Source organism: Cydia splendana, chromosome 16 (genome assembly GCF_910591565.1).
Source record: "Cydia splendana chromosome 16, ilCydSple1.2, whole genome shotgun sequence".
Classification (NCBI taxonomy): Eukaryota; Metazoa; Arthropoda; class Insecta; order Lepidoptera; family Tortricidae; genus Cydia; species Cydia splendana.
Genome location: NC_085975.1, coordinates 6419923 through 6443095, shown reverse-complemented (window position 1 = coordinate 6443095; position 23173 = coordinate 6419923). Strand labels below are relative to the sequence as shown.

Sequence of the window (23173 nt, the reverse complement as noted above, 5' to 3'; positions counted from 1 at the left end):
TACCAAAATATATCGAAAGAGATTCTTGCATGTTTTTATATAAATAAAACTGCTTCCACGTCCACATTCGATGTTGATCGACGCCCAACTAACCGCACTATTGCGTCGTAAATTTAACTTAACCGTTATTCAATAGACAAAGAAATTTTTTGGGGGTATCTTTAAGTCATAACAAAACAATTGCCGCGCGGGACAACGATAAAAAGGCTTCCCTTGTTTTATTAAATAACGCATTAAATTATCGAAATTATTAAATAATTTCTCTAGAAAATGTTCTTTATAAAAATATAAAGTTATTCATAATACGTTGCCTACATCCAAAGTTATGATTTTTGCATTGAGTGTGTGCCGCCACTGGGACACGCAAAAAAGCGGCAAATTTCGCCGTTTTTGGTTCCAAAACAAATGTGATTTTGTCAGAAACAAATAATATTTAAGGTACAGTTGTAAATTATATTTAAAGTTTACAATACATTGGATGATAATATATACATAACCAGCCTTTTAGTCCTATGGACTTCGAGTTAAAGCCGTGGGACAGCAAAAAATGCCTATTTGAAGATTGACCTTAATATGGTATGTGCCATATTGCTTGATTAAAATTTAAAAATAAAATAAATAAATGCAACGATTCATATATAGTGATGCAGAGTGCAGACACGTCTACTACAATGAGAGTGGACGTTTGGCTCGCAGCCACTGCCTGCTTTTGGTCACTCGGAAATATTTAGTGAGATATTCTGCATGCCATCGCACAAATGTCTGCGCTGGGTGTTAGTACTATATGGGGAAAATATCGTGTTTCGCTTGGAAACTTGACCTAATGTAACGTAACTTTGCATGCGTTATAGACTGTTACATACAGTTCAGATAACATACAATTGAAAATACATTTCATTTGAAATAAATTTATTCAGACAATAAATAACAATAATATGGCAAGTAATCTGCTATACACGCCGTATGATGTCGCTATATTTTATGTAAACTAAAACAAGCTTTGAATGCAGCGTAAATGCAATGCAGATTTTGTCAAGTCACGTACCGCAATATCGTAAAGATATCAGCAGGGATTTGGGTTCTGTGCGTAAGTGCAATTCATCTGGTCAGATCAAAGCGTACGTTTCTCTTGGCATCACTTACGATCCACTACCAACAATAAAGTAATCCTAATCACTCCACCGAATCACCATTTGAACATAACCCGTTCGAAATCTACTAGAGTTTAACCTTCGCCAATATTAATTTGGTTTACGATGCAAATTGTTCTGTTCCATTTATTTTACGGGTGCTCCGTTTGTCATAAATAGTTAGAGGCCAATATACCGGTGTTGTTTGACTTAGCCCGTAATAGATAGGCAATAAATTTAATAGGGATTTCAAATCTAGCGGTCGTAAAGCGTGCCGTATATCAGTATCCAGGCACTGAGTTATTAGGAGAAATTATTCTGTTGATGTATCCGTTAATGTCTAAATAGGCATTTAGATAGTGTCTACAAATAAATTATAGTATAATTCAGATGTCGTTTATTCTAATACAAATAAAGTACGAACACAACCTTGTGTGTCTATCTAGGCATCGAACTCAGATCTCTTCTAATTCATGGAAAGCACTAAAACCGCTGGACTATTTGCCCACCATCATAACACTTTTAATTGAAATATTATATTAGGGATAGTAAGTATTTCAATTAAGTGTTACTTATTATGTTTTTTTGGTAAACAATTAAAACGAATTGAAATGTATATGATGAAATCTATCTTCCTTTGCCTAGTTTAAAAAAATGATTCCGTCGTGTCATCGTGCGGTGCTGAAAAGCTGTTCTTGGATAAAAACTTGTGCTATCTAAAGATAATCGTGTCGTGTCGAGTAAACAAGAAGAGCAACATGATGACTTCCTGTCTTCTTGCCGCCCTACTGACTTTCGTAAGTACTTTATGCAAACACTTAGATTTTATGTAAGTAACAAATCTAATCTTAGTTTAGATGCTTGATTAACCTGAATATAAATCTCTGACATTAAGTGACACTTAAACCTCATTTGATGCTCTCATTTTGATTCTTAACAGCATATACATATCTGGCTTTCTATCAGAGAAGGTTCCTTATGCACATGAAGCATAAGGACCCAGAAAAGGGTAGGGAAAGCCGCATATTATTAATCATGTTTCCAATTTTTTGTACAGTATTTTAACTTTTAGAACCATACCTAATTTTAATTATCTACGGAATAATGTGTAGTCTATGTGTGAACCTTTGAAACAGAAGTAGAAATAAAAATAATATTAAATAAATTATGTCCATATTTTTGTACAACGTACCAACATAAGTACAAGTACTATCTTCCTTGACAACGCTGCTCTATGGTTTGAAGCTATTTTCCACATTTACCGAGAACCGAGTATTCCATGATCTTAGTTCGCTTAAAATACTAAGGTAAGTACCATAATATTTGAATTAGAGTTTCTGGCAGTTAGGTAACCCTCGAATGCCTTATTTAAATGACTGCACTCTGCTACAACTAATGACTGTAACACGATACAATCGGAGCACAAGAAAGGCATATTAATTGATTTATAAGAACCTATTATACCCAATTAAAAGGTTTCTGCCCAATTACGCAACTGTGTCACTTTGGAAGTGTATTCAGACTTTATAATTATTATAGTAAACTATCTGCACCTCTGTTGTTCGCCGAATGAGTTGTGGAGAAAATTACTATAAGTACCAAGTGGGAGTCCGAAAACTTAAATCGAGGATGGTATATCCCGCCGGCAATGGTGGGACGAACTGAACTCCTTCTTGAAGGAGTGGCTAGACACAGCACTGGATAAAGATCAGTGGAAAAATGTAGGGGAGACACGACAGGTTCCAAATAATAATAATAACAAATATTATAGGTACCTACTCAGTGCATCGTATTCGCAATAACCCACGAGTACGAGTATACAATATAAAAGCGTGTCTCGATGTGATTGGTATAATATTTTTAAAATCTGAATCTGTGTCTAATAAGCAACATTATTTACTGCTGACTCCACATATCACGACAACCATTAATACCACAATTAACCGAATAGGTGTTGATTCTATTAAATTCGGTTCTGTGACACTTTGATTAATGCTTACCTTAATTCGATTTAACTTATTACTACCTGATTTCAGAATAATGAGGCACTTAATGAAAAACGTAGAGTCGTCGATGTGTATATGTTAATAGTTGCTAGTAATTATGAAAATGTTTAGATGTGTTTTTGTTTTCCTTTGAATTTTTACGTTTTATTTAAGTATCTTATTAATCACATGAGACAAGATACTAAAGATCTACATATAATTCTTCCATTCAATTGAGTTGTTTCGCGGCTCATAACAATAAGAAAGTACGTGGTCCAAAAACGTCACAGTTAACGTTGTCTACCTTGATTTAAGTAATACTAATTTTATGAATTACTTATGGTGAAATTATGTGCCAGTTTGACATTAATTATTTAAAATGTGTAATTCAGCGCAAATTAAACTTGCAAAGCCTACATCTAACGAGAAACAGCGCAGCAGTAACCAGCTTGACAAATTAATAGAGATACCAATTATACTTTGAAATAAGGCATAAACGCCAAACTAGGCGGCACACGTCACAAATCATGTTCTAAAACTCGCGCCTCAAGACAGCTAATTTGTTAACTCGCTATAAGCCTAATTAATAGTCTATTAGCAGACGTTTTCAATTACCTCTATGTGAGATTTATAGCGCCGTGCTTTAAGTATTTGCTGATAAACGGGCGAGATCATTGTGATCAGATTAGGGTTATTAATGAGCCGGTGCCCATTCATCGCGGTCAGTGTTATCGATTAAGATAATATGATATTCAGTGTGAAAACATGTAATTGATTATCTGTAGGGCATTTCTGGTTTTATCTAGTTCATAAGTATAGATATTAAATACCGATTTACCTAAGCGGAGTATTAAGTTTCTTAACACAGTAGGTGTATTAACCTATTTCTGTTTTTTTGTTCCATTAACACCTAGTTTTTAATTTTAATTGCTACTAACCATTATGGGCCATTGTTGTCTTTTAAATAAATAAATTGAAATTGATATTATTTTATGTTTGTTTTCGCTTGTGTTTAAGATTAATGTAAATTCCAGAAACTTTTGTAGGTGGCTTTGATAGCAATATATAGGAATGATGAAACGGAATACTTGGTCATTAACACCTTTTTTGGTAATGTATGTCTACGTCAACATTGAATTTATTCACAGTCCATTCATATTTATGCATAAGCAAAACATACATGTCTTGTGACAACTTCATCACTTCATCGGCAAATGGAGTTGGCGCCGTTTTTTATGTAAATACGAATTAATACCAATTTACATTCGAATAAAGTCATAAAAGGCAAATAAAACCAAGCCGAAGCTTTTAAACAGATCCTTGAGAGGCGTCTACGTATCATCGTTTTGTAAAGGTATCGCTGGCAAACTACCGGCTTTTGGAAACAGGTCGTAAATATCGGTCAGTCGTATGCGAACCATTTTGCTTTGGATATGATAGCAGCCAAGAAATAAAAATGCGTGTTCTTTCGAAGATTTTATCAGTGAACATACATTAAGATAAGGATGATGATTAAATTAGTGTGAATAAAATGTCGAACGGAAAATCTTGGCATTACAGATAACGGAACCAATCTCTAATTTTATCGGGTATTATTAAAGTTCTAAGTGACAATTAGGTCATTTTAATGTAGATGACATCATTTCGAATGTACGAGTACGATTTGTTAGACCTGTACCCCAAAAGCATAAAATTGTTATAGTAATTCACCGAATCGCATTACACCTTGAATGAAAAAGATACAACTAGATTTTTTTACTTGACGCACTTTTTCGCGCAGCTTTTGACATTAGTATAATTAAATTGTAGTATTAATTTTTTTGTGTAGTATGTTACCGTAGACGCATTTCGCCGTGATCGACTTTTTCGCGTAGCTTTTGTCATTAGTACCTATAATTAAATTGTAGTATTAAATTTTTAGTGTAGTATTGTACCGTAGACGCATTTCGCCGCGATCGACGTTTGTTTGGGACTCTAATTTGTGTTAGTTTAAGAAGATAATTAGGTCTCTTTTAAGGAGTAATAAAGCAGCTTTGTGTCTTAGATCATTTGTTTTGCTTTCTTTAACGCCAAGTATCCGAAATTAAGGATTACACCCAAGTCTACAGAATCATCAATCTACTCAATCTTCATACTGTTGCGTTGAATCACGTCCCTAATACAATACACGATCGAGGTGAAATGCGACTAAAGTAATAAACGATTGAGTCATAACGCGAAAGTTAAATGCACGATCGAGGTGAAATGCGACTAAAACTAATAACGACTAAAATAATAAACGATTGAGTCACAACGCGATATTTAAATGCACGATCGGGGTGAAATGCGACTAAAACTTATAGCCACTAGAAAAAAAAAACTATTGAGACACAATGCGAAAATTAAATATGAGATCGAGGTGAAATGCGATTCGGTGAATTACTACAACAATTTTATGCTTTTGGGGTACATGTCTAACAAATCACGAGTACCTACATGCAGTTGTACATGTACAATAAGAAACCACAAAATAATTTGTTTGGTATTATAAATAAATAAATATAAGGGGATATCTTACACAGATCAAGCAAGCGCCAAACTGTGGACATTACGGACACTATTGCACTAAAATGCTTATGTCAAAGATATAAGAAAGTAGTTGAAGATAAAATAGCATTTTGCACTTTGTTGCAGCATCTTATGGTAACATGCACTTATGCCACATGAGTATTGCGGTACTTAATAGCAGTCTAATGATGTACATTTATAGTGCTAGGGCTAGGCATCGTTATCTGATGTTTTAATGCATTTTATTGTATTGTTAAACAGTTAAATCACAGAGTTCCGTTAGGTTACTTTAAAGCATCATTATTACCAAGGCTTGGGTAAAGGATTAAAGTTTATTAATGATTTCAATTAGAAAAAAAAAACCAGAAGTCGCAAAACAATCTTCTGCATCAAGGCAAATAAACAAAACAAACTTATGCAATGTCAGTGTAGGTCAGGTATCTCTCAAAATAAAATATTTTCTTTTAATTACCGAAAGCTTGACCAAAATTGCTTTCGCATGTCCTGCTTATCTCCTTTACAGGTCGCATTTTACTACCGAAGCTCGTAAAATTGTGTGAGCAGATTCGATAATTATATGGATTTTTTTGACGATTCTTGAATTTATACTTCAAAATGGCGGAGCCATGGAGGTTCACTAGGCTACAGTACACAGCGCTACTAGATTATTAACATTTTTATAGCTTACATAGTCATTACTCATTTACTGTACAAATTACAATATTATGTTGATTAAAAAGTACAAAACCGACGTCTTGTACATCCATGTTGAATAAGACGCGCATATTATTCTTAACACTACAAATGTTAATGAAGACATTTGTACTTAAGTGCTTTAAATATTCAAACAGTGGTGCTAAAATTGTTATCTTCGTGATATCATGTCCGTAATAAGCGGTTAAGATGGAAATAATTCAAATAATGAAAGCGCAAAACACGTAAAGTGCATGTAAGTAAACGCCCTGGAATCGTCTGCGTCGCGAATAAAGTACCTACACTATTCCTACGATGCTACGATGTTATCGCGTGATAAAAATGCAACTTTGTTAAACATCGTTTTGTTTTGAGTGAAAATAAACTTAAACATATATTATATTATGATAGTTATGAGTTGAATCTTTTATATTTTAAAAATTGTGTCTCAAATAATTTTGTGCTATTTGTTCTTGTTATCACGTAGTTAACTAATACCTTCTTAAAATAATAATTACTATAAGTACCTATTAAAACAGAAAATTGTTAAGAGCCCATGTTTTTAAGTTGACTTACCTACGATTTAGAAACAGCCGAACAAGAAGCGAAGGCGCTGACAAGCGTACGATCATATAATACCACTGTCAACAGATTGATTCCATTCACAGCGAGCTACGAGTTATAAGAACGAATAAGCATAAAGTCCCACCATTTACTTCTCAGTTGAAATTTTTTAATGTCAATTCACTCTATGTTTTTCTTAAAAACGTCTCATTTAAGGCTCTCTTGGCAAGCCGTGGTACAAAAAGCAGGGACTATCTGAGAATATGGTGATGATCTCTGACTAAATTGGGTTGAAATGCACGTAGCAGCATTTGCAAGTACGTACCTTTTTAAAATACGGATTTAATAAAGGGTCCTTTAAATGCTATTTTATCTTTAGCTATTCCCCTCTTTGTTAGATGACCAGTGGCAGTGGAAACTAGTACCTGCCTCAATTCGTGATAAGGTTTCCGAGCAGACTCCAGGTTCCCTTAATAAGCTTTGCTAAATACCGTGGCACGTGGCTGATGACGAGTCTCTATCTGTTATGCAAAAATTACTACTACGTCAATTTTCGTAGCGTCCAGATACCTACCATACAAAACTATCATCAACGTCTAGGAAGGGTTTAATGTTATAAAATTCATAGCTCCGCTGTGACAGCGCACGTGCCTACCCGTATAATACGCTGTCGACGGGCTAATCCCATTGACGGCGCCGCTACGAGCCGCGAATATTTTTATGTATTAGCCTAAAGGGCGTAACCGACACTTGCTACCAAGGCCTTTACGCCTTAATAGTCTGAAGGCAGGATGTTGTAATATTTCACTCCATTCAAAACAAAAGAGTTACTAAATAAGCTACAACAAGTTTGGACGTTATACAAGGCGATTAAAATTAGAAATTCGCACGGTTTTGGATTTATACTGAATGCGCGTAGGAATGTTTAGGAAGTGTGAAAAGCATAAGATCGAATGTGGAGTGTTTTATGCATAATGTATATCTAAGAAGATCGAATATGGAGTGTTTTATACGCTGTTATTTTGTATTGGATCAGCATACCTACATATTTCTAATATCTATGCTATAACGCCTGTCGATGGTAGTTTGTCTTACCACTCTACAATGCCATTTTATTTAGGTGCCTATAATGTTACTTTTATGGACGTACCTATTTGATTTCTGTTATGCCGGTACTGTCATACAAAAATATGTTTTAAACCTCTCTAAAACGAATGAGAAATACATTATAGTACTTCATATTTCAGGTTGTGGGCCGCGAAGCGGTGTTAGCAGGCAACACACATGACATGCGATGCGGTCGCCGGCTGGTCTCAGGCCTGTTCTCCCGGCCTAGACTGCCGCTCGGCTACTCCTACGTGACCACTGTCCCACGCGGGGCCTGCCGTCTCAACGTCACGGAGATCATATCTAGCGAGAATTATATTGGTCAGTATCTACTAGTTCAAAGAAGCGGTGTTAGCAGGCAACACACATGATATGCGATGCCGTCGCCGGCTGGTCTCAGGGCTGCTCTCCCGGCCTAGACTGCCGCTCGGCTACTCCTACGTGACCACTGTCCCACGCGGGGCCTGCCGTCTCAACGTCACGGAGATCATATCTAGCGAGAATTATATTGGTCAGTATCTACTAGTTCAAAGAAGCGGTGCTAGCAGGCAACTCACATGACAATGCAATACGTGACGACGGTCCCGCGTGAGGCCGGCCGGCCGTTTCAATGTCAAGGGTATCAGTGAGAATTATTTTCGTAAGGTATGCATGCAACTTGGAATTGGTTTGATGTTCACGGTCCGACACGGTGCCTGCCGTCCCAAATATTAGATTGTCTTTACCTAGTCACCTATGAATTTCAAGTAAGTACAAATGGATATGAATGAGTATGAATTTGAAGCTATAGAGATGGGTAATTGACCTGTATAGAAAATTGTACGCAGGGAGGATCTCTGTAGCTGCGTTACATTACAGTAGGTAAATTCTTATGGATGCAATTTTTAGTCAAGTATTTATCCGAAAATTCTTGCATTATGTGTAATAATGTTACTGCGCAAGTAATGTCAGCCATTAATCTCCAATTATACTCCTTACAACTCAAAGTGCAACATAAATTTACGAGATAATTTGTTACTTTAAAGTCACATGAATGGTCCTTTGATGAGGGCAAATGGTGCGCAAACGCAAGGTAGGTCCTTACTGATCAATCAGTATTGTGGCTCTAAATCATTCGAGACTTACAATGGCCCTGATGACGATTGTACTGAATAGCTAGGCTAGTTGCCTCGCTATTGAGTTCTGTTCCAAATCAATTTGCGATTTTGCTAATAATAGGTTACAGAGATGGTTGTCAACTAATGGACACTGTGTGGAGCATTGTCAATTGTGGTATCAGAACAATATTACCTATAGTTGCATGTAAAACAAGTTTTGTTCAGGAAGCATACATGCAGGTGAATGTATGGGTTAAGCCAAGTTATTTAACCTAGTCCGAAACTATACCTCGTTTTTGAAGCACTAGAAAAAGGGTAAGCAACCTTGACGTGTCTTTTTATTGAAAAACACAAACACTTTTATAGCAATTAAGTAAGTATATTTACATTCTTTTGGTTTCATAAATAGTAGTTAGGTATAGTACTTTTTTTAGGCATTTTTCAATAAAAAGACATGTCGAGATTGTTTTCCATTTTTCTAATTAATGTTAATTAAAACTTGGTATAAGGAACCTACCATCTACTAGGGAAAACAGGAATCCACCGCGGATCTGGTGAACCGTTTGACTTGAGTTGATTTGCATAGAATTGAGTCTTCAGCTCAATTCTACCTCACCTCACCTCAGTTTCCCTGTTTGATATAAATAAATAAAATCCTATCATTACTGTTTCCTTTTAGCCCTAAAAATCACAAATGGATCATACATAATGAACGGAGAGTTTGCTGTGAGTGCTCCAGGAACATACGACGCAGAGGGCGCACGGTTCATCTACTCACGAGTAGCGGGGCTGGATTCAGTGTTTGCTCATGGGCCTATACATTACCCTATTGATATTATGGTGAGTCCAAATTGTCCATTGTCCATATTAAGTAAAGATGTGTAAATATTGAATTCCGAAGGATAGCATTTTGTAACTAGTTTTATAATTTGTAATTCAAAAACTTCTTGGTAAAAGTAATATGTACTTACATAATATTTTTGTAAGGTCACTGTGGCGAAGTCCGGCATACCTTTTTTTTTTTTGACTTTGGAGTGATCTAGTTCCGTTAAATATTCACCTATGTTACTGCTTGTAATCGCATACGATGAAGAATTTAATAATTAATAGTTTAGCCTTAGTGACAGATCATTTCAGGCACAAATTAAGCAAAAACTATGGCATTTTTTAAAATTCGGTGAGTAGACAGACTTCCCGTGCAGTTTAAGGGAAGTCCGTCTAGTTATGATATCAGCCAATCTATGGGTGCGTATATGTTCGTAGTCAAATTCCTAAAAAGAACGGATCAAGACAATGAAAAGTGTATTTTAAACTTGTTAATATACGGTTCAGATTCGAAATAAACACCATTTTTCTGAAACAAAGGCAAGTCCATATACTACCGAAATGGGGTGGTAAACCTTTTTGGCAAATAATTAAACATAATATTTTTTTTGATTTCCGAAATAAAAGATCAATAGTAATTTTAAAATGAATTTTAATCGTTTCTTTTAATTTACTGAGATCAAAATTTAATAAAGTAACATCATGCGCAAAGTCAGGAGGATTTTTTGATACCTTATCAAATCGTTATAATATTAAAGTCGCAAAAACAGTTGGTAACCTCTGATTTAACGAAAGTCCGGCATATGACGGACTTGCCTTGAACATAATAGACGGACTTTCCAACTTAGTCAAATTTTAATATGATAAATTGTGGAACGTATAATTACAAAACTAAGTTAATTTCTGATATTTTAAAAATAGAATAAAGACAACTGGTTCTTATGCTACCTACGTAGTTACTTTTTGATGCACAATCTTTTCAAAAACTATTTTTAACAATTTTTTTTCGAACGGCTGTCGCACTATGACTTCGAGTTCAAAACACGAAATGACTTGTTGAGGCGGATTGCTCTGAAGTTGGCTGTCACAGCGCCATCTGTTTTACAGTGACGGAACTAGCGCGAAAAACTGGTTAATCGACTGGACTCCAAAGTCGCATACGCCTTCAAATTCAAAAGTTATAACGTGTTGACGGACTTGCCTTGTAGACGGACTTGCCCACAGTGACCTTATACCTATAATGATATTTTATGTTAATTACTTGGATGAATACACAACCGTCAAGACATTAAGTAAAAAAAATGTTATAATTTCATTAAATTTTCAGATACTTTACACCCAGCTAAACCCAAGCATCAAGTACGAATACTTCACCGAATCACAGTCTGGCGAGTTAGACGCTGAATCGATTACAAGATCGGCCCCTGAATTACCTTCAACGATTTCCCCCAAACATACCCGAAGGCATCACAGCCTGGACGGTTTTCCCAGACCTGTCAATGTACCGCGATATAAGAATGTAAATGTTATGCAAGATGCATATTCGGGGGAGGAGTTCGAAGAAAACATAGTTGGGGATAGAAGATTTATCTGGAAAATATTGTCGTACTCCCAGTGTTCGAGAAATTGTGGTGGAGGATTCCAGGTATGTCACGGATTTAAGAAATGTACCTACATCATACTTTTGCACTATACATTACCTATAATTTAAATCCGACAGCATCATTTTTGAAATGATTTGCACACAAGCATCGCACTATACCATAGAGTATAGACATTTAAAATTTGTTATGTGTTTTGGATATTTAATGTGATTTTACTAATGTCACAGAATAAATAATAGTACTTACTAGGTAACAGAAGACTCACTCTCTAACAAAACGCGTCTGTAACGATCAGCACAGATATGGCCGCTAGGTGGCGACAGCACCACGCGCGGCTTATGGCTTTCCCCAAAATTGGTGTGGAACGGATGTATATAATACTTTTAGCTACCTGTAGCAAAGCGACGAAATCGCGGAGTGAGCCACGCCTGCTAATGTGTAGGTAGGTAGCTAGGTACCTCATCACCTTTAAAATGGAAATTGAAGCTGATCATATCAAACTCATTATTAGCGCAAGAACCTAAATATTTGTGCATCTGTAGGTAGGAAAATTCCGCTGCGTTGAAGCTAGCAGTACTGGTGACAGGGAAGTAGCTCCGGTGCATTGCACGGGTTCTTCGCCCGCAAGTAGACGACGACGGTGCGGCAACGTGTCGTGCCCGCCGCGGTGGCGCGCCGCCGTCTGGTCGCCGTGCCCCGCCTGTGGGCCCGCCACAAGGACGAGGATCGTTGGATGTGTCCAGGATCATTCAAGAGGCATCACGAAAGTAAGTTATTTTAAAAATTTGAGTAACAGAGCGAGATACGACTGGACTGAGCTGGAGTTGCTAAAAATAGCGTGCTTGCAAAATGTTTAAGATAACAGCAACAGGTTAAGAATAATTATAGTATCCAAAAATTATATTCCACTAACGATTCTGTGTGACACTATTCTGAGATGGAACAGGCCGCTTCCAGGCTCGCAGCCAGCTCTCTATCACTCTTCCATATAAGTGCGACAGTGACAGTTTCGTTTCGTTCGCTACGGAGCGTTAACGATTGCACGTTGGCTACGCGCCCTCAGTTACAGTTGTTACCTAAGTTTCTTTACAAATTCCTTTGTTAAACCATATATCAGATTTATAAAATGATACGTAGTTGAAAAGTGAAAATGTTCTGTCCATATTTCAGATAAGCGATCAAAAATGCCCATCACCAAAACCGTCTACAACAGAACCTTGCAATATCCCCGACTGTCCCGATGTGCGGCAAGTGGACAGACGGGTCAAACGACCTCGCGAACATGTCGATGCGTTCCACGAAGGACCGGTGTATTCCGTCGCCGTTAACGGTTCTGAGGACGAAATCGGACCGGAATACAACTTCAATGCGGCGGCTAGTTGGCTGTTCACGGAATGGTCGGAGGTATGGATTTATTTATTGCTTGTTTGCGATTATGTATATATATCGTAATGTACACAGGACCACCGAGGATATTATAGTCTAATATCAGCAGTAAAAATATATAAAAAAATATAAAGCTTAAGAATCACGCTCTAATTAGATCTACACTTATCTCAGGCAGCAGTTGGTAAAAAGTTGCGCAGTGATTTTTCACTAGAAGGTAGCGGAGTTTTGGGACAAAAATTAAGTCATCATCATCATCATCATCATTTCATCCTATATACGTCCCACTGCTGGGCACAGGCCTCCTCTCATGCGCGAGAGGGCTTGGGCTATAGTCCCCACGCTAGCCCAATGCGGATTGGGGACAAAAATTAAGTATAACACTTTAAACTCTCGCGTTTTGTACACATAGTTAATTATACGAACGGGTCTACCATGATATAACTTCATTGTTTAAATTCCGACGTTTCAGCTGAGTTGCATCAGCTGTGGTTTTCCCGTGAACACAGCTGGTGCAACCCAGCTGAAACGTCGGAATTTTAGGTAAAAACAATGAAGTTATACCGCGGTAGACCCGTTCGTATATTTAAAAACGAAGTAGTTTATATATTTAATTTTTACAGTCCGTAGCTGACAATAATAATATTATGCAATATTAGTTCTGCCGCTTTTTATTGTTCTGATTACTTCTGATACATATATGGAATGGTTTGTTCAGTGTGTAGGCTGGTGTGTTGGCGGCGGTCTACAAACCCGCGGAATCCGATGCTCGGATCCATCGGGTTGCACCCCTATGAGATCTCCCGATGCATCACAATCGTGCAGTCCGAAGATATCATGTGAACCTCAGGAAGGACATTGGTTTACTGGTAAAATATACCTGTTATCAGTGGAAAATACACTTATTACAATATTTTTCGTTGAATGTTTCTCATTTTGTGTAGAACGACATTTTCTGTACACTTGTACAATCAGCATGTAATAGACTCACCTTTGTTAGACCATAAATAAGGTTGTTTCCCAATATATTTGGCCGTCACTATTTATTTGACGCTGACTACCATCCTGATCTTTTTTCTCATTCTCAGAACGTGAGTCCAGAATTATTATCAGTTCCTTAACTGTTTGCTTCTACTTCATCCAGTATTCTGTTGGTTGACTTAGGGCCAGTTGTACCAACCACAATCAAACGACTGATCAACGTCACTCAGCAGAAACTAAGGAACTTCCGACAGAAAACGTTTTAAGCCCTTGCTACACGGTCGCCGACAAGCCTTCTAACCGTCTGACCTTGGTCTGTCCTTGGTCAGTTTTGGTCAAATTTTGTTGGTAACAACTGTCTACACGGTCCGGGACAGACCAAGGCCACGCGTTCTGAAGGCTTGTCGGCGACCGTGTAGCAGGGAAGTTCCTTAGTTTCTGCTGAGTGACGTTGATCAGTCGTTTGATTGTGGTGCAACCAACGCTAAAATACACCCTACACTAGTGTCTCTAGATAACTCTAGATAACCATTTTCTATAGCGCTGTCTAGCGTCTCCGCCGACGCTTAAAAGACGCTAGTGTGGGATCTCTTACTGTACAATATCTATCTTCATTTTGTAGGAGAATGGTCTCCATGTTCCTCATCTTGTAATGGGAAGCAGATTCGTGGAGTCCTGTGTATAGGAGGCACCGGTAGACACCTGAAAGATTCTGGATGCAAGACGCCGAGGCCGGCGCACGAGAGAAACTGTGAAGACAAGTGCACGCCTACTTGGTATTTTAGCGAGTGGAGTCAGGTAGAAATCTTAGCTTAATATCTTAGAAAGCTTACGTAAATCTAGCTGCGTCCCTAAGCTAAAGATTTTAATTCGTCTTTACTGGTTCATACTAAGTTAAGGCTCTTTTCCGCAGTGTGTTTCCAACTGTTCGTCCAACACTGGCGTCCAACGGCGTACCGTGTGGTGTGCGCGTGGCACGGGTGCGGCGCGCGAAGATGTGTGCGTCACGGCGGGCTCGGGCGAGCGCCCGCCGGCGCAACGATCGTGCACTCCACTGTGCAGTGTAACAGTATCGCCGGAGTTTATTGGTAACTATAACTTGCATCAACAACTGAGGGCCTGCCGCGAACCACGTTCGACGTGTTACCACCCTGTCACACGTACTTACGACTTTACAAGTGCGACAGAGAGGCTCGCTGACGTGGTTCATGCAACATAAGCGGCAGCGCCGCACAGCGCGGTGCGCGCCCGCCGCGCAACGATCGCGCACTCCGCACTCAGCAGTATAGTGTAACAGCACCGCCAGAGTTTATTGGTTTATCAAGGTATTATCACTTCCATCGCCAACAGTTCAGCCCCCTCCACACTCGCGTTCCCGGCTTCGCGCCGCGATTCGCGCATGAGTGTGGAGCGGGCTTTCTACCCGGGGGGCGATTTTTAAATTTTGAGCGCTCGATTTAGACACTCGAAAATCTGTGGAAAACGAAATGCTATTTTTGAAATACGAGCGATAGAAATTAGAAATCTAGTACCACATGTTTTCAATTTTATTAGTAGAATTGAATTGCCTCGTAGTGAAGATAGTATTGAAGGGAGCCACATATGAAATCGAGCGCTCGAAATTCAAAAATCGCCCCTCAAAAGTTGCTTCACTGCATTGCTGGTTCGCTGTCATCGGAATCAACAGTTGGCCAAGTTCCAAAATATTCACTTTCACTTTAGAATTCTATCTAAATTCTCTGATGACTAGAGCCCGTCTAAATTAAGTCTGTAGTGGAGTAATGTGAATTTAACACCGCCGTAAAAGTCAAACATCCTATGAATATGTTGATAAATGATAAATTTTATGTGTGGTGTCGGAATATTTTATCAGCGTGATCTTATCTACTATCACTATTTTTTATATCTTTATCCTCTACCTGTAATATTTCTTTAATTTGACCCTTAATGTATTATTTTTATTTATTTATAGAATCTCAAAAGGTAGCCAGAAGTGATACAACAACTAGTACTACAACAACTACCACTACAACGGAAGGCACTACCACGCAGCAATATGAAGCAAAAGGTATTTTTTTTTACTATTAACCAAAACCACCAAACCGAAAAGGTAAACGTCCCAGTGTTCGATTTGCTAATGCCAAATAGATGACACCCTGTTGTCATTTCTATTCATTGAACTATTATTGCTACTGCTTGGCTATGTATATAATAGAACCGGCACTGACAACCAGTATGCGCCATGAGTTGTCTGTCGACAACAAACTATGTAAGCGGAGCGCGAATCTCGCTACCTAAACGCGTAAGCGCCATGACTTTCATGACCCATACAACCATTTCCAGTCGCCGTTACGACGCGGTGTTGACACATCTTGTGTCGACACCGTCTGTTTCGGTCACAATTCCAGTCGCAGAGTCGTCGCCGTGTCGACACAGTTACCAGAAATGGGGAAGGGTCGACACATGACACAAAGTGACATAAAGTGTGGTCGCCGTGTGCACACATTGTTTCGGGTTTGCGACTACTTTATGCCAAAATCATTCGTTCATTCGTTCATTTTGTTCCTGTCAAATGGAAACTGTCAGATGGAAAAATACTTAAATAAAAATAAGTGACATTAATACGCCATCTCTAAAACGGATTACAAGACGTAATTATATATTGTTTGCATTTATATTACAATAGGACTTAAATTATTATGGGGAATTAAACTGCTCGAGTGATTTGATAAACTAAGTGTAATATAATCAACGCGCCACCACATTGTTTTAGTTTAGCCGGAAATGAAATTGTTTACTTCTCAGTGCCTGTGTTCATAACTATATTATTTGAAGCATTTTTAGTACTTCGATGCGTATACTATACTTAAATAACAGAAATAACGCTTTACATACTACGAAACTTGTTAATTATGATGTATAAATATGGTTTAAGGCTGAGAAATATAGCAGTCACAAAGTAGTTGCAATGTTTCGACTTTGTGTCGACTCTGTGTTGACACATGACACGCGCTGTCAAAAGTAATAACAAAGTTACTGGATTTGCAAAATGGCTCCTTGTGTTGATTTGTTTTCAGATATTCTCAAAGTGTAAAAATGCCGTGGTCAGAGATGGGCATTAATCGATTAACTGTTTATTCGACTAATTAATGACATAAAAAAAGTTAATTCTCAAATTTTAATCGCGATTAGTTTAGTCGACCTAACATAGATTGAAATTGATTTAATCTGAATATTAATCGAATAAATTATCGATTAAATCTCGAATGAAAGTTGACAGGGGGCCATTTTTGTACGTAAACATAATAGAAATGTCTTGCATGCAGATGGTAGCAAAACACTTTGTCATAAAAGTCGAAATGGGTGTCGATATATAGGTTTTAGGGAGTGCCGATTTCGAAAATAATGACCATTTTGGAATCCGAAATGGCGGCCATGCACTGTGTCATAAAAGTCGTCATGGATGTCGTTTTATACGTTTTAGGGGGCCCCAATTTTGAAAATTATGACCATTTTGGAATCCAAAATGGCGGCCATGCACTATGCCATAAAAGTCGTCATGGGTGTCGTTTTATAGGTTTTAGGGGCGCAGATTTCGAAAATGATGACCATTTTGGATTCCAAGATGGCGGCCATGCACTATGTCATAAAAGTCGTCATGGGTGTCGTTTTATAGGTTTTGGGGGGCGCAGATTTCGAAAATGATGACTATTTTGGATTCCAAGATGGTGGCCATGCACTATGTCATAAAAGTCGTCATGGATGTCGTTTTATAGGTTTTAGGGGGCGCAGATTTCGAAAATGATAACATTTTCAATTTCAAAATGGCGGCAATGCACTATGTCATAAAAGTCGTCATGGATATCGTTTTATAGGTTTTAGGGGGCGCAGATTTCGAAAATGATGACTATTTTGGATTCCACTTTTATGACAAAATACGTAGCCGCCATCTTGGATTATAAAATGATCATCGTTTTCGAATTCTGCACTCCCTAAAACCTATAAATCGACATCCGTGACGACGCAAGTTATCTTTATTTTCAGATCTAACAAATTGCTACAGAATACAAAGGACAAAAAAGAAGCGAGGAGGTAATGAAACAAGCAAAAATACAGATGATTCCTCGACGCAATTGGGTGATTCTTAAATTGTGTCCAGATTTTTTTTGTCATAAAAGTTTTTATTTTTCACGTATTACTCTCACAAGTTCCGTGACATTTCGACCTTGTAATTTTTTAAGTAAATGTTTTTGTTTATCTATGAGGATCTCACTAGAATAGTATAATCAAGGTATGTTTATATTTGATGAATGAAATAGTAACGCAAAAAAAAAATATATTTGTGTCTTATATTCCTGCCGAAGACTTTTATTTTACCTTTTCCTTCTACACAAGTTTGGCCAAGTAATAAGAATTTAGGGCTCTCAATTTTATTTTGACTTCTACAACAGTAAAGCTACGAGGCCATGTTTGGTATCGTTTTCGTATAAATTCGCAGTACCAAATTTAGTTAAGGTATCACATTGACACCATTCCGAAGTAAAAACATATAAACTTATTAAAATACTTTCTTTTAAACTCCTCTTCACGCTTAAACTGCTGAACAGTTTTAATTTAAATTTGGTACACATATATTTTGAGTCCCGAGACAGGATATAATAAGTTATCTCAAAAATCATCCTTTAAAGGTGTGAAATGAGGTGTAGGGGGGAATTCAGAATTGACTTCTTGAAGTTAATACTGTTTAAGTTTAGGTTTGAAGTCATGTTTTTTCATCATTTTTAACTAAATCAAAGATGTAGACCATCCCAAATTTCATATAAATCGGTTCAGCGGTTATTGATTTCCCGTACAAATTTCCACGCCACTTTTCACACCTTCAAAAGATGATTTTGGTTATAAGATCTATCCTATACTATGAAGTATTTGAACAAATTAAATTATTTTTCAGAAAATATTTTAATTTGTTTTTATCAAGTAGAGTAGTAGTAGTAGTGTTTGTTCGCTAGCTCGGTATCATCATGAGAATGATCCAGATAGAAGGTTCGAACCATACTGTTCTACCTTAGAGATGGCTAGGGGGCGCCACAAGCCTTCAGTAGGAAGTGCATATACTTGGAAAATTTGACTAATGTCGCTGTGGCCCGGTGGCCGAGTGGTTCAGGCACCTGCCGCGATAGCAGAGGACGCTGGTTCGATTCCAGCCTGGGGCACTGGAGGCCTTGGTCACTTTTTCTTAGTATATGACATTTATTTCAGTTTATAGATCTATCCTATGTCCTGTTAAGGGACGCAAACTATTTCTATACCAAATTTCAACGAAATCGGTTCAGCGGTTAAGCGTCAAGAAGAGTTTCAAAAAAACCGGCCAAGTGCGAGTCGGACTCGCGTATTAAGGGTTCCGTACATTAAGTCCGACTCGCGCTTGACTGCACATTTCTAATAGGTTTTCCTGTCATCTATAGGTAAAGAACTATTTTGTGTATTCAGACGGACATACATACAGACGCACGAGTGATCCTATAAGAGTTCCGTTTTTTCCTTTTGAGGTACGGAACCCTAAAAAGATTTATTTTTATTTTGTGGAATGGTGTCAATGTGATATCTTAAATGGATTCAGCACCCCAGATTTATACGAAAACGATACCAAACACGGCCTAGCACCTTCACTGATATAGATATATCAAGATAAAATTGAGAGCCCTAAATAAACTTTCAAGAGCGGATATCTCAAAAACTATTCAACATATCGAAAAAATTGACGGAATAAACTTGTAACAAATTAAATTAACTTTCATTTTGTATAAGTGGCCATGTCGCTGAGATGCATAGTTTCCGAAATATAATCGAAAAACGGGAAAATGGGACCTTCAAAGCCCCCTCTCTCCCCCCCGCTCAAGGGCTACGGCCGGGGACTTTTGATATGTTCACCTCCTAACTTGTCAAACCGAGTTACGGAGTCAAAAATTGTGTTCCGAGCATTTCCCTCTACAACTTTTGGAGCATTCGTTGCCTGACCTAAGTAGCTTATTGAATTTCTTTAAAAACTTTTCTGTAAAAGGTTGACGGGTGTTGGGTGTTTATATGGTTTCGGTCGATTATTATCATTTGCATTGCCCATGATGACTTACTAGAATTACGAGCACACGAGACACTAATAGTAGTTTGACAAACCTTGGTTTTCAAGAGGTATTTTATATTGACATTTGCTGTCACAAATTTGCTGTCAGATTTAGTCGCAAACCGCACGCAAAGTGCACACAAATGTGTCGACACCTTGTTACGGAAAAGTGTAGACACGGCGACGACACTTTGTTTCGAAACAATTCTAGACACATTGTGTGGACTCTGTTACGACACATCTGACATTTAGTTACCACTTTGTGATTCTGCGACTGGAATGGTTATATGGGGAATGCATTTCATGGCGCTTACGACGTTTTGGTCGCGTGGTACAGGTTGCGTTTGCGACAACTGGCCTGATTCGAACTAAAACGTCACTTATGACACTGACATATCGTATCTAGACGTATCTTAAAGTTCGCATCGGGCAGAATTTCATTGTTTGGTATGGATTCTCTAGGTACCTATAGTCTCTATTCTGAATGGGGTACTGGCAACTGTCAAAGGTTTGCATAAATGGCGCCATCATAGCTTGCCCCTTTTTCTATGAGATTTGGCTTAAAGGGCCACTAAAAAAAACAAAAATTTTACACAATTCTAGGGATTGACAAGGCAAGCTATGCTGGCGCCATCTGCTAAATAATTCGACCGGCCAACCCCATTACGTAAGTTTAAAGATGACATGTATTTTATGTATTTACTAGGACAGTGACGAATACTCAGACGTCTACTTTATCGTCAATATGAATTATCACACTTATTTATTGGAATATATAAATACTATCTTTTACTGTCTCGGTTTTTCCAGATTGCGAAGATAAGCTGAGCAACTGCGCCTTAGCGGTCCAGGCGCGTCTCTGCCACTACAAGTACTATATACACAACTGCTGTTATTCTTGCAAAGGACGGTAGAATGGCATTTCGCCTGTTATTATAAATGCCACTTGCACCCACTAACCCGGAGTTAACCGGTTTAACCATTAACCCAGTGTCAAATTGTACTGGTAACCATGGTAACTCCAGGTTTAACCGGTTAAACCCGGGGTAGTGAATGTTGCAAGTGGCCCTAAGTGAAGCAAATTCAACTCATATTCTTTGAGGACTAATAGCTTCTCTTGTGAGGAAAATAAATTTGTACAATTTTGACACTGTATTATTATGCCTGGCTAAATATGATGCGTGATGTTTTATGTTTAGCTACCTATTGTGTTTTATGGCGAAATTTATTAAAGTGAGGTGCACTTAACAGTGGAACAATTCTTGTTAGCGCCACTTGCGCCATCCCACTAACTCGGGGTTAACCGATTAAACCTGAACTTACCATGGTTACCACTACAATATGGCACTGGGTTAACTGTTTAACCGCTTAACCCTGGGTTAGTGGGACGGTGTAACTGGCGCTAATGACAGTTAAACCGTAGTTTATTAACGTAATAGAAATAAAAATCTTAATTAATTGAGTTCCAAATTGATATTACCTATACATATTAGTAACACAGACATGACATCAAAGATAAAATTGAAATAAAGTGACTCATGTTATAATGCCAATAAAACCCATGATATACCATCGCCCACACTGTTAACTGTACATCGGCGGACCTTATGCCTTTTGTAATAAGGTCCAGTATGTACAGTTAGGAGTGTTGCTGTTTGTACATGATGACTACAATAAACAAACATAATCAGTTCCATTATTACTACAATAAACAAACATAATCAGTTGCATTATTACTACAATAAACAAACATAATCAGTTCCATTATTACTACAATAAACAAACATAATCAGTTCCATTATTACTACAATAAACAAACATAATCAGTTCCATTATTACTTTTTGTATCAGTTGCACTCATTGACGTATTATATCTATATTATATCTACTATGGACTGGCCTTACGGGCACTAAAAATGGTACTAGTTCAGCGGTGTGACTCACGAATTCGAGCCAATCGTGCAGTCTAACGCAACTTAGTTGCGAACAATAGCGCGCGTGATGCGAACTCATCTACCAATCGCGTGCGTGATGCGAACTCATCAACCAATCGCGTTGTAGCGGTGTCACACCGCTGTACTGGCCCCATTCTTATTGCCCGTAAGGCCAGTCCTGAAATATATACGTCAATGATGCACTGACATACTGACGAAATTACTTATATTGCTATATCCGGAATACGTATAGGACATATATATTACATTACATATTTAGGTATTACAATGTATAGTAGGTAAATGTATACAATGCGTATATTGGTGTGATATTTAAATTGATTATTTTGTAAATTTTACTATATAAATTTTAATCGAATGTAGATTTTTTTAACGTTTATTGTAGTACTTATTTAATTATTAATAGGTCAGTATTTAGCGCATATCCAGTCCAGAACAGTGGTTAAAAAGTATTCTATAGTATTAATATATGTAAATAGTAGGTACTTACCCATATATTAAGGTTGAATAAATAAAGCATCTTTAGTAATATAATAGTAGTTTAATTCATTTATTATATCAAGATTATAAATTAAATGTAATACTGTAAGCTTTATTACCTACCGACTTAAATGTCAACAATTCAACATACATTGCGGACAAAGCATCAAACATTCTCGTTATCTCAATCTCCATCAATATCCATAATGTCAATGTAATTAGATAATAAGACTTATTTTATTAAAAATCACGCAGCGCAATTTCTGATAAAAAGTGTTTGCTTTAGCACGAGTCATTGTATGTAAAAATATCTTCGTCACAATAACATACTTACTTAGGAAATCTAGACACGCGGCAGCGTGTCAAGCCAAGTTCAAGTAAAATTTACAAGGTGAGTGCTCTATCGTTTCAAAACTCTATTCAGATTAGAGTTAGCCGCAGACCATAATGTACCTATTAAACCGATAACTGTTAAGGTGATGGCTAAATCAGCTACGGTATCGTTAAATAGGCCCCTAAACACTGATTTATCAAAGCCCAGGCAGAGGCAGATAAATGCTGAGATGAGAGTCAAGGATCCCGCGCAGGCATGTAGTAATTTGATGGCGGTGGTTTTGGTATAGAGGCCGATGATGCCACCAACAAGACTGATGGCAGTGAGAAGCATTGCGATGAGGCCTGGAAGAAACAACGGCAAC

The 23173-nt window shown here is 37.7% G+C and overlaps 2 protein-coding genes across 3 annotated transcripts in view; one reads left to right on the top strand and one right to left on the bottom strand.

The window, feature by feature from the left end:
* Window positions 1-20982, top strand: part of LOC134798146 (ADAMTS-like protein 4) — a 28216-nt gene extending 7234 nt beyond the window's left edge. The window contains exons 2-12 of one of the 2 annotated variants that reach the window (XM_063770486.1): window positions 1776-1927; window positions 8167-8347; window positions 9803-9963; window positions 11276-11593; window positions 12095-12319; window positions 12723-12956; window positions 13657-13807; window positions 14542-14717; window positions 14833-15007; window positions 15892-15987; window positions 20851-20982. In XM_063770486.1, the coding sequence (XP_063626556.1) occupies window positions 1889-1927; window positions 8167-8347; window positions 9803-9963; window positions 11276-11593; window positions 12095-12319; window positions 12723-12956; window positions 13657-13807; window positions 14542-14717; window positions 14833-15007; window positions 15892-15987; window positions 20851-20954 (1860 nt within the window). In that variant the 5' untranslated portion in view covers window positions 1776-1888 and the 3' untranslated portion in view covers window positions 20955-20982. Of the gene's footprint in view, window positions 1-1775; window positions 1928-8166; window positions 8348-8374; window positions 8538-9802; window positions 9964-11275; window positions 11594-12094; window positions 12320-12722; window positions 12957-13656; window positions 13808-14541; window positions 14718-14832; window positions 15008-15891; window positions 15988-20850 lie in introns of those variants that run through there. The other variant, XM_063770485.1, reaches the window with a different exon arrangement.
* The window catches only part of LOC134798156 (uncharacterized), a 199567-nt gene that overhangs the window by 174557 nt on the left and 1837 nt on the right, over window positions 1-23173 (bottom strand). The window contains exon 3 of the mRNA XM_063770497.1: window positions 22050-23153. Coding sequence (XP_063626567.1) covers window positions 22876-23153 — 278 coding nt within the window. The 3' untranslated portion in view covers window positions 22050-22875. The remainder of the gene's footprint in view (window positions 1-22049; window positions 23154-23173) is intronic.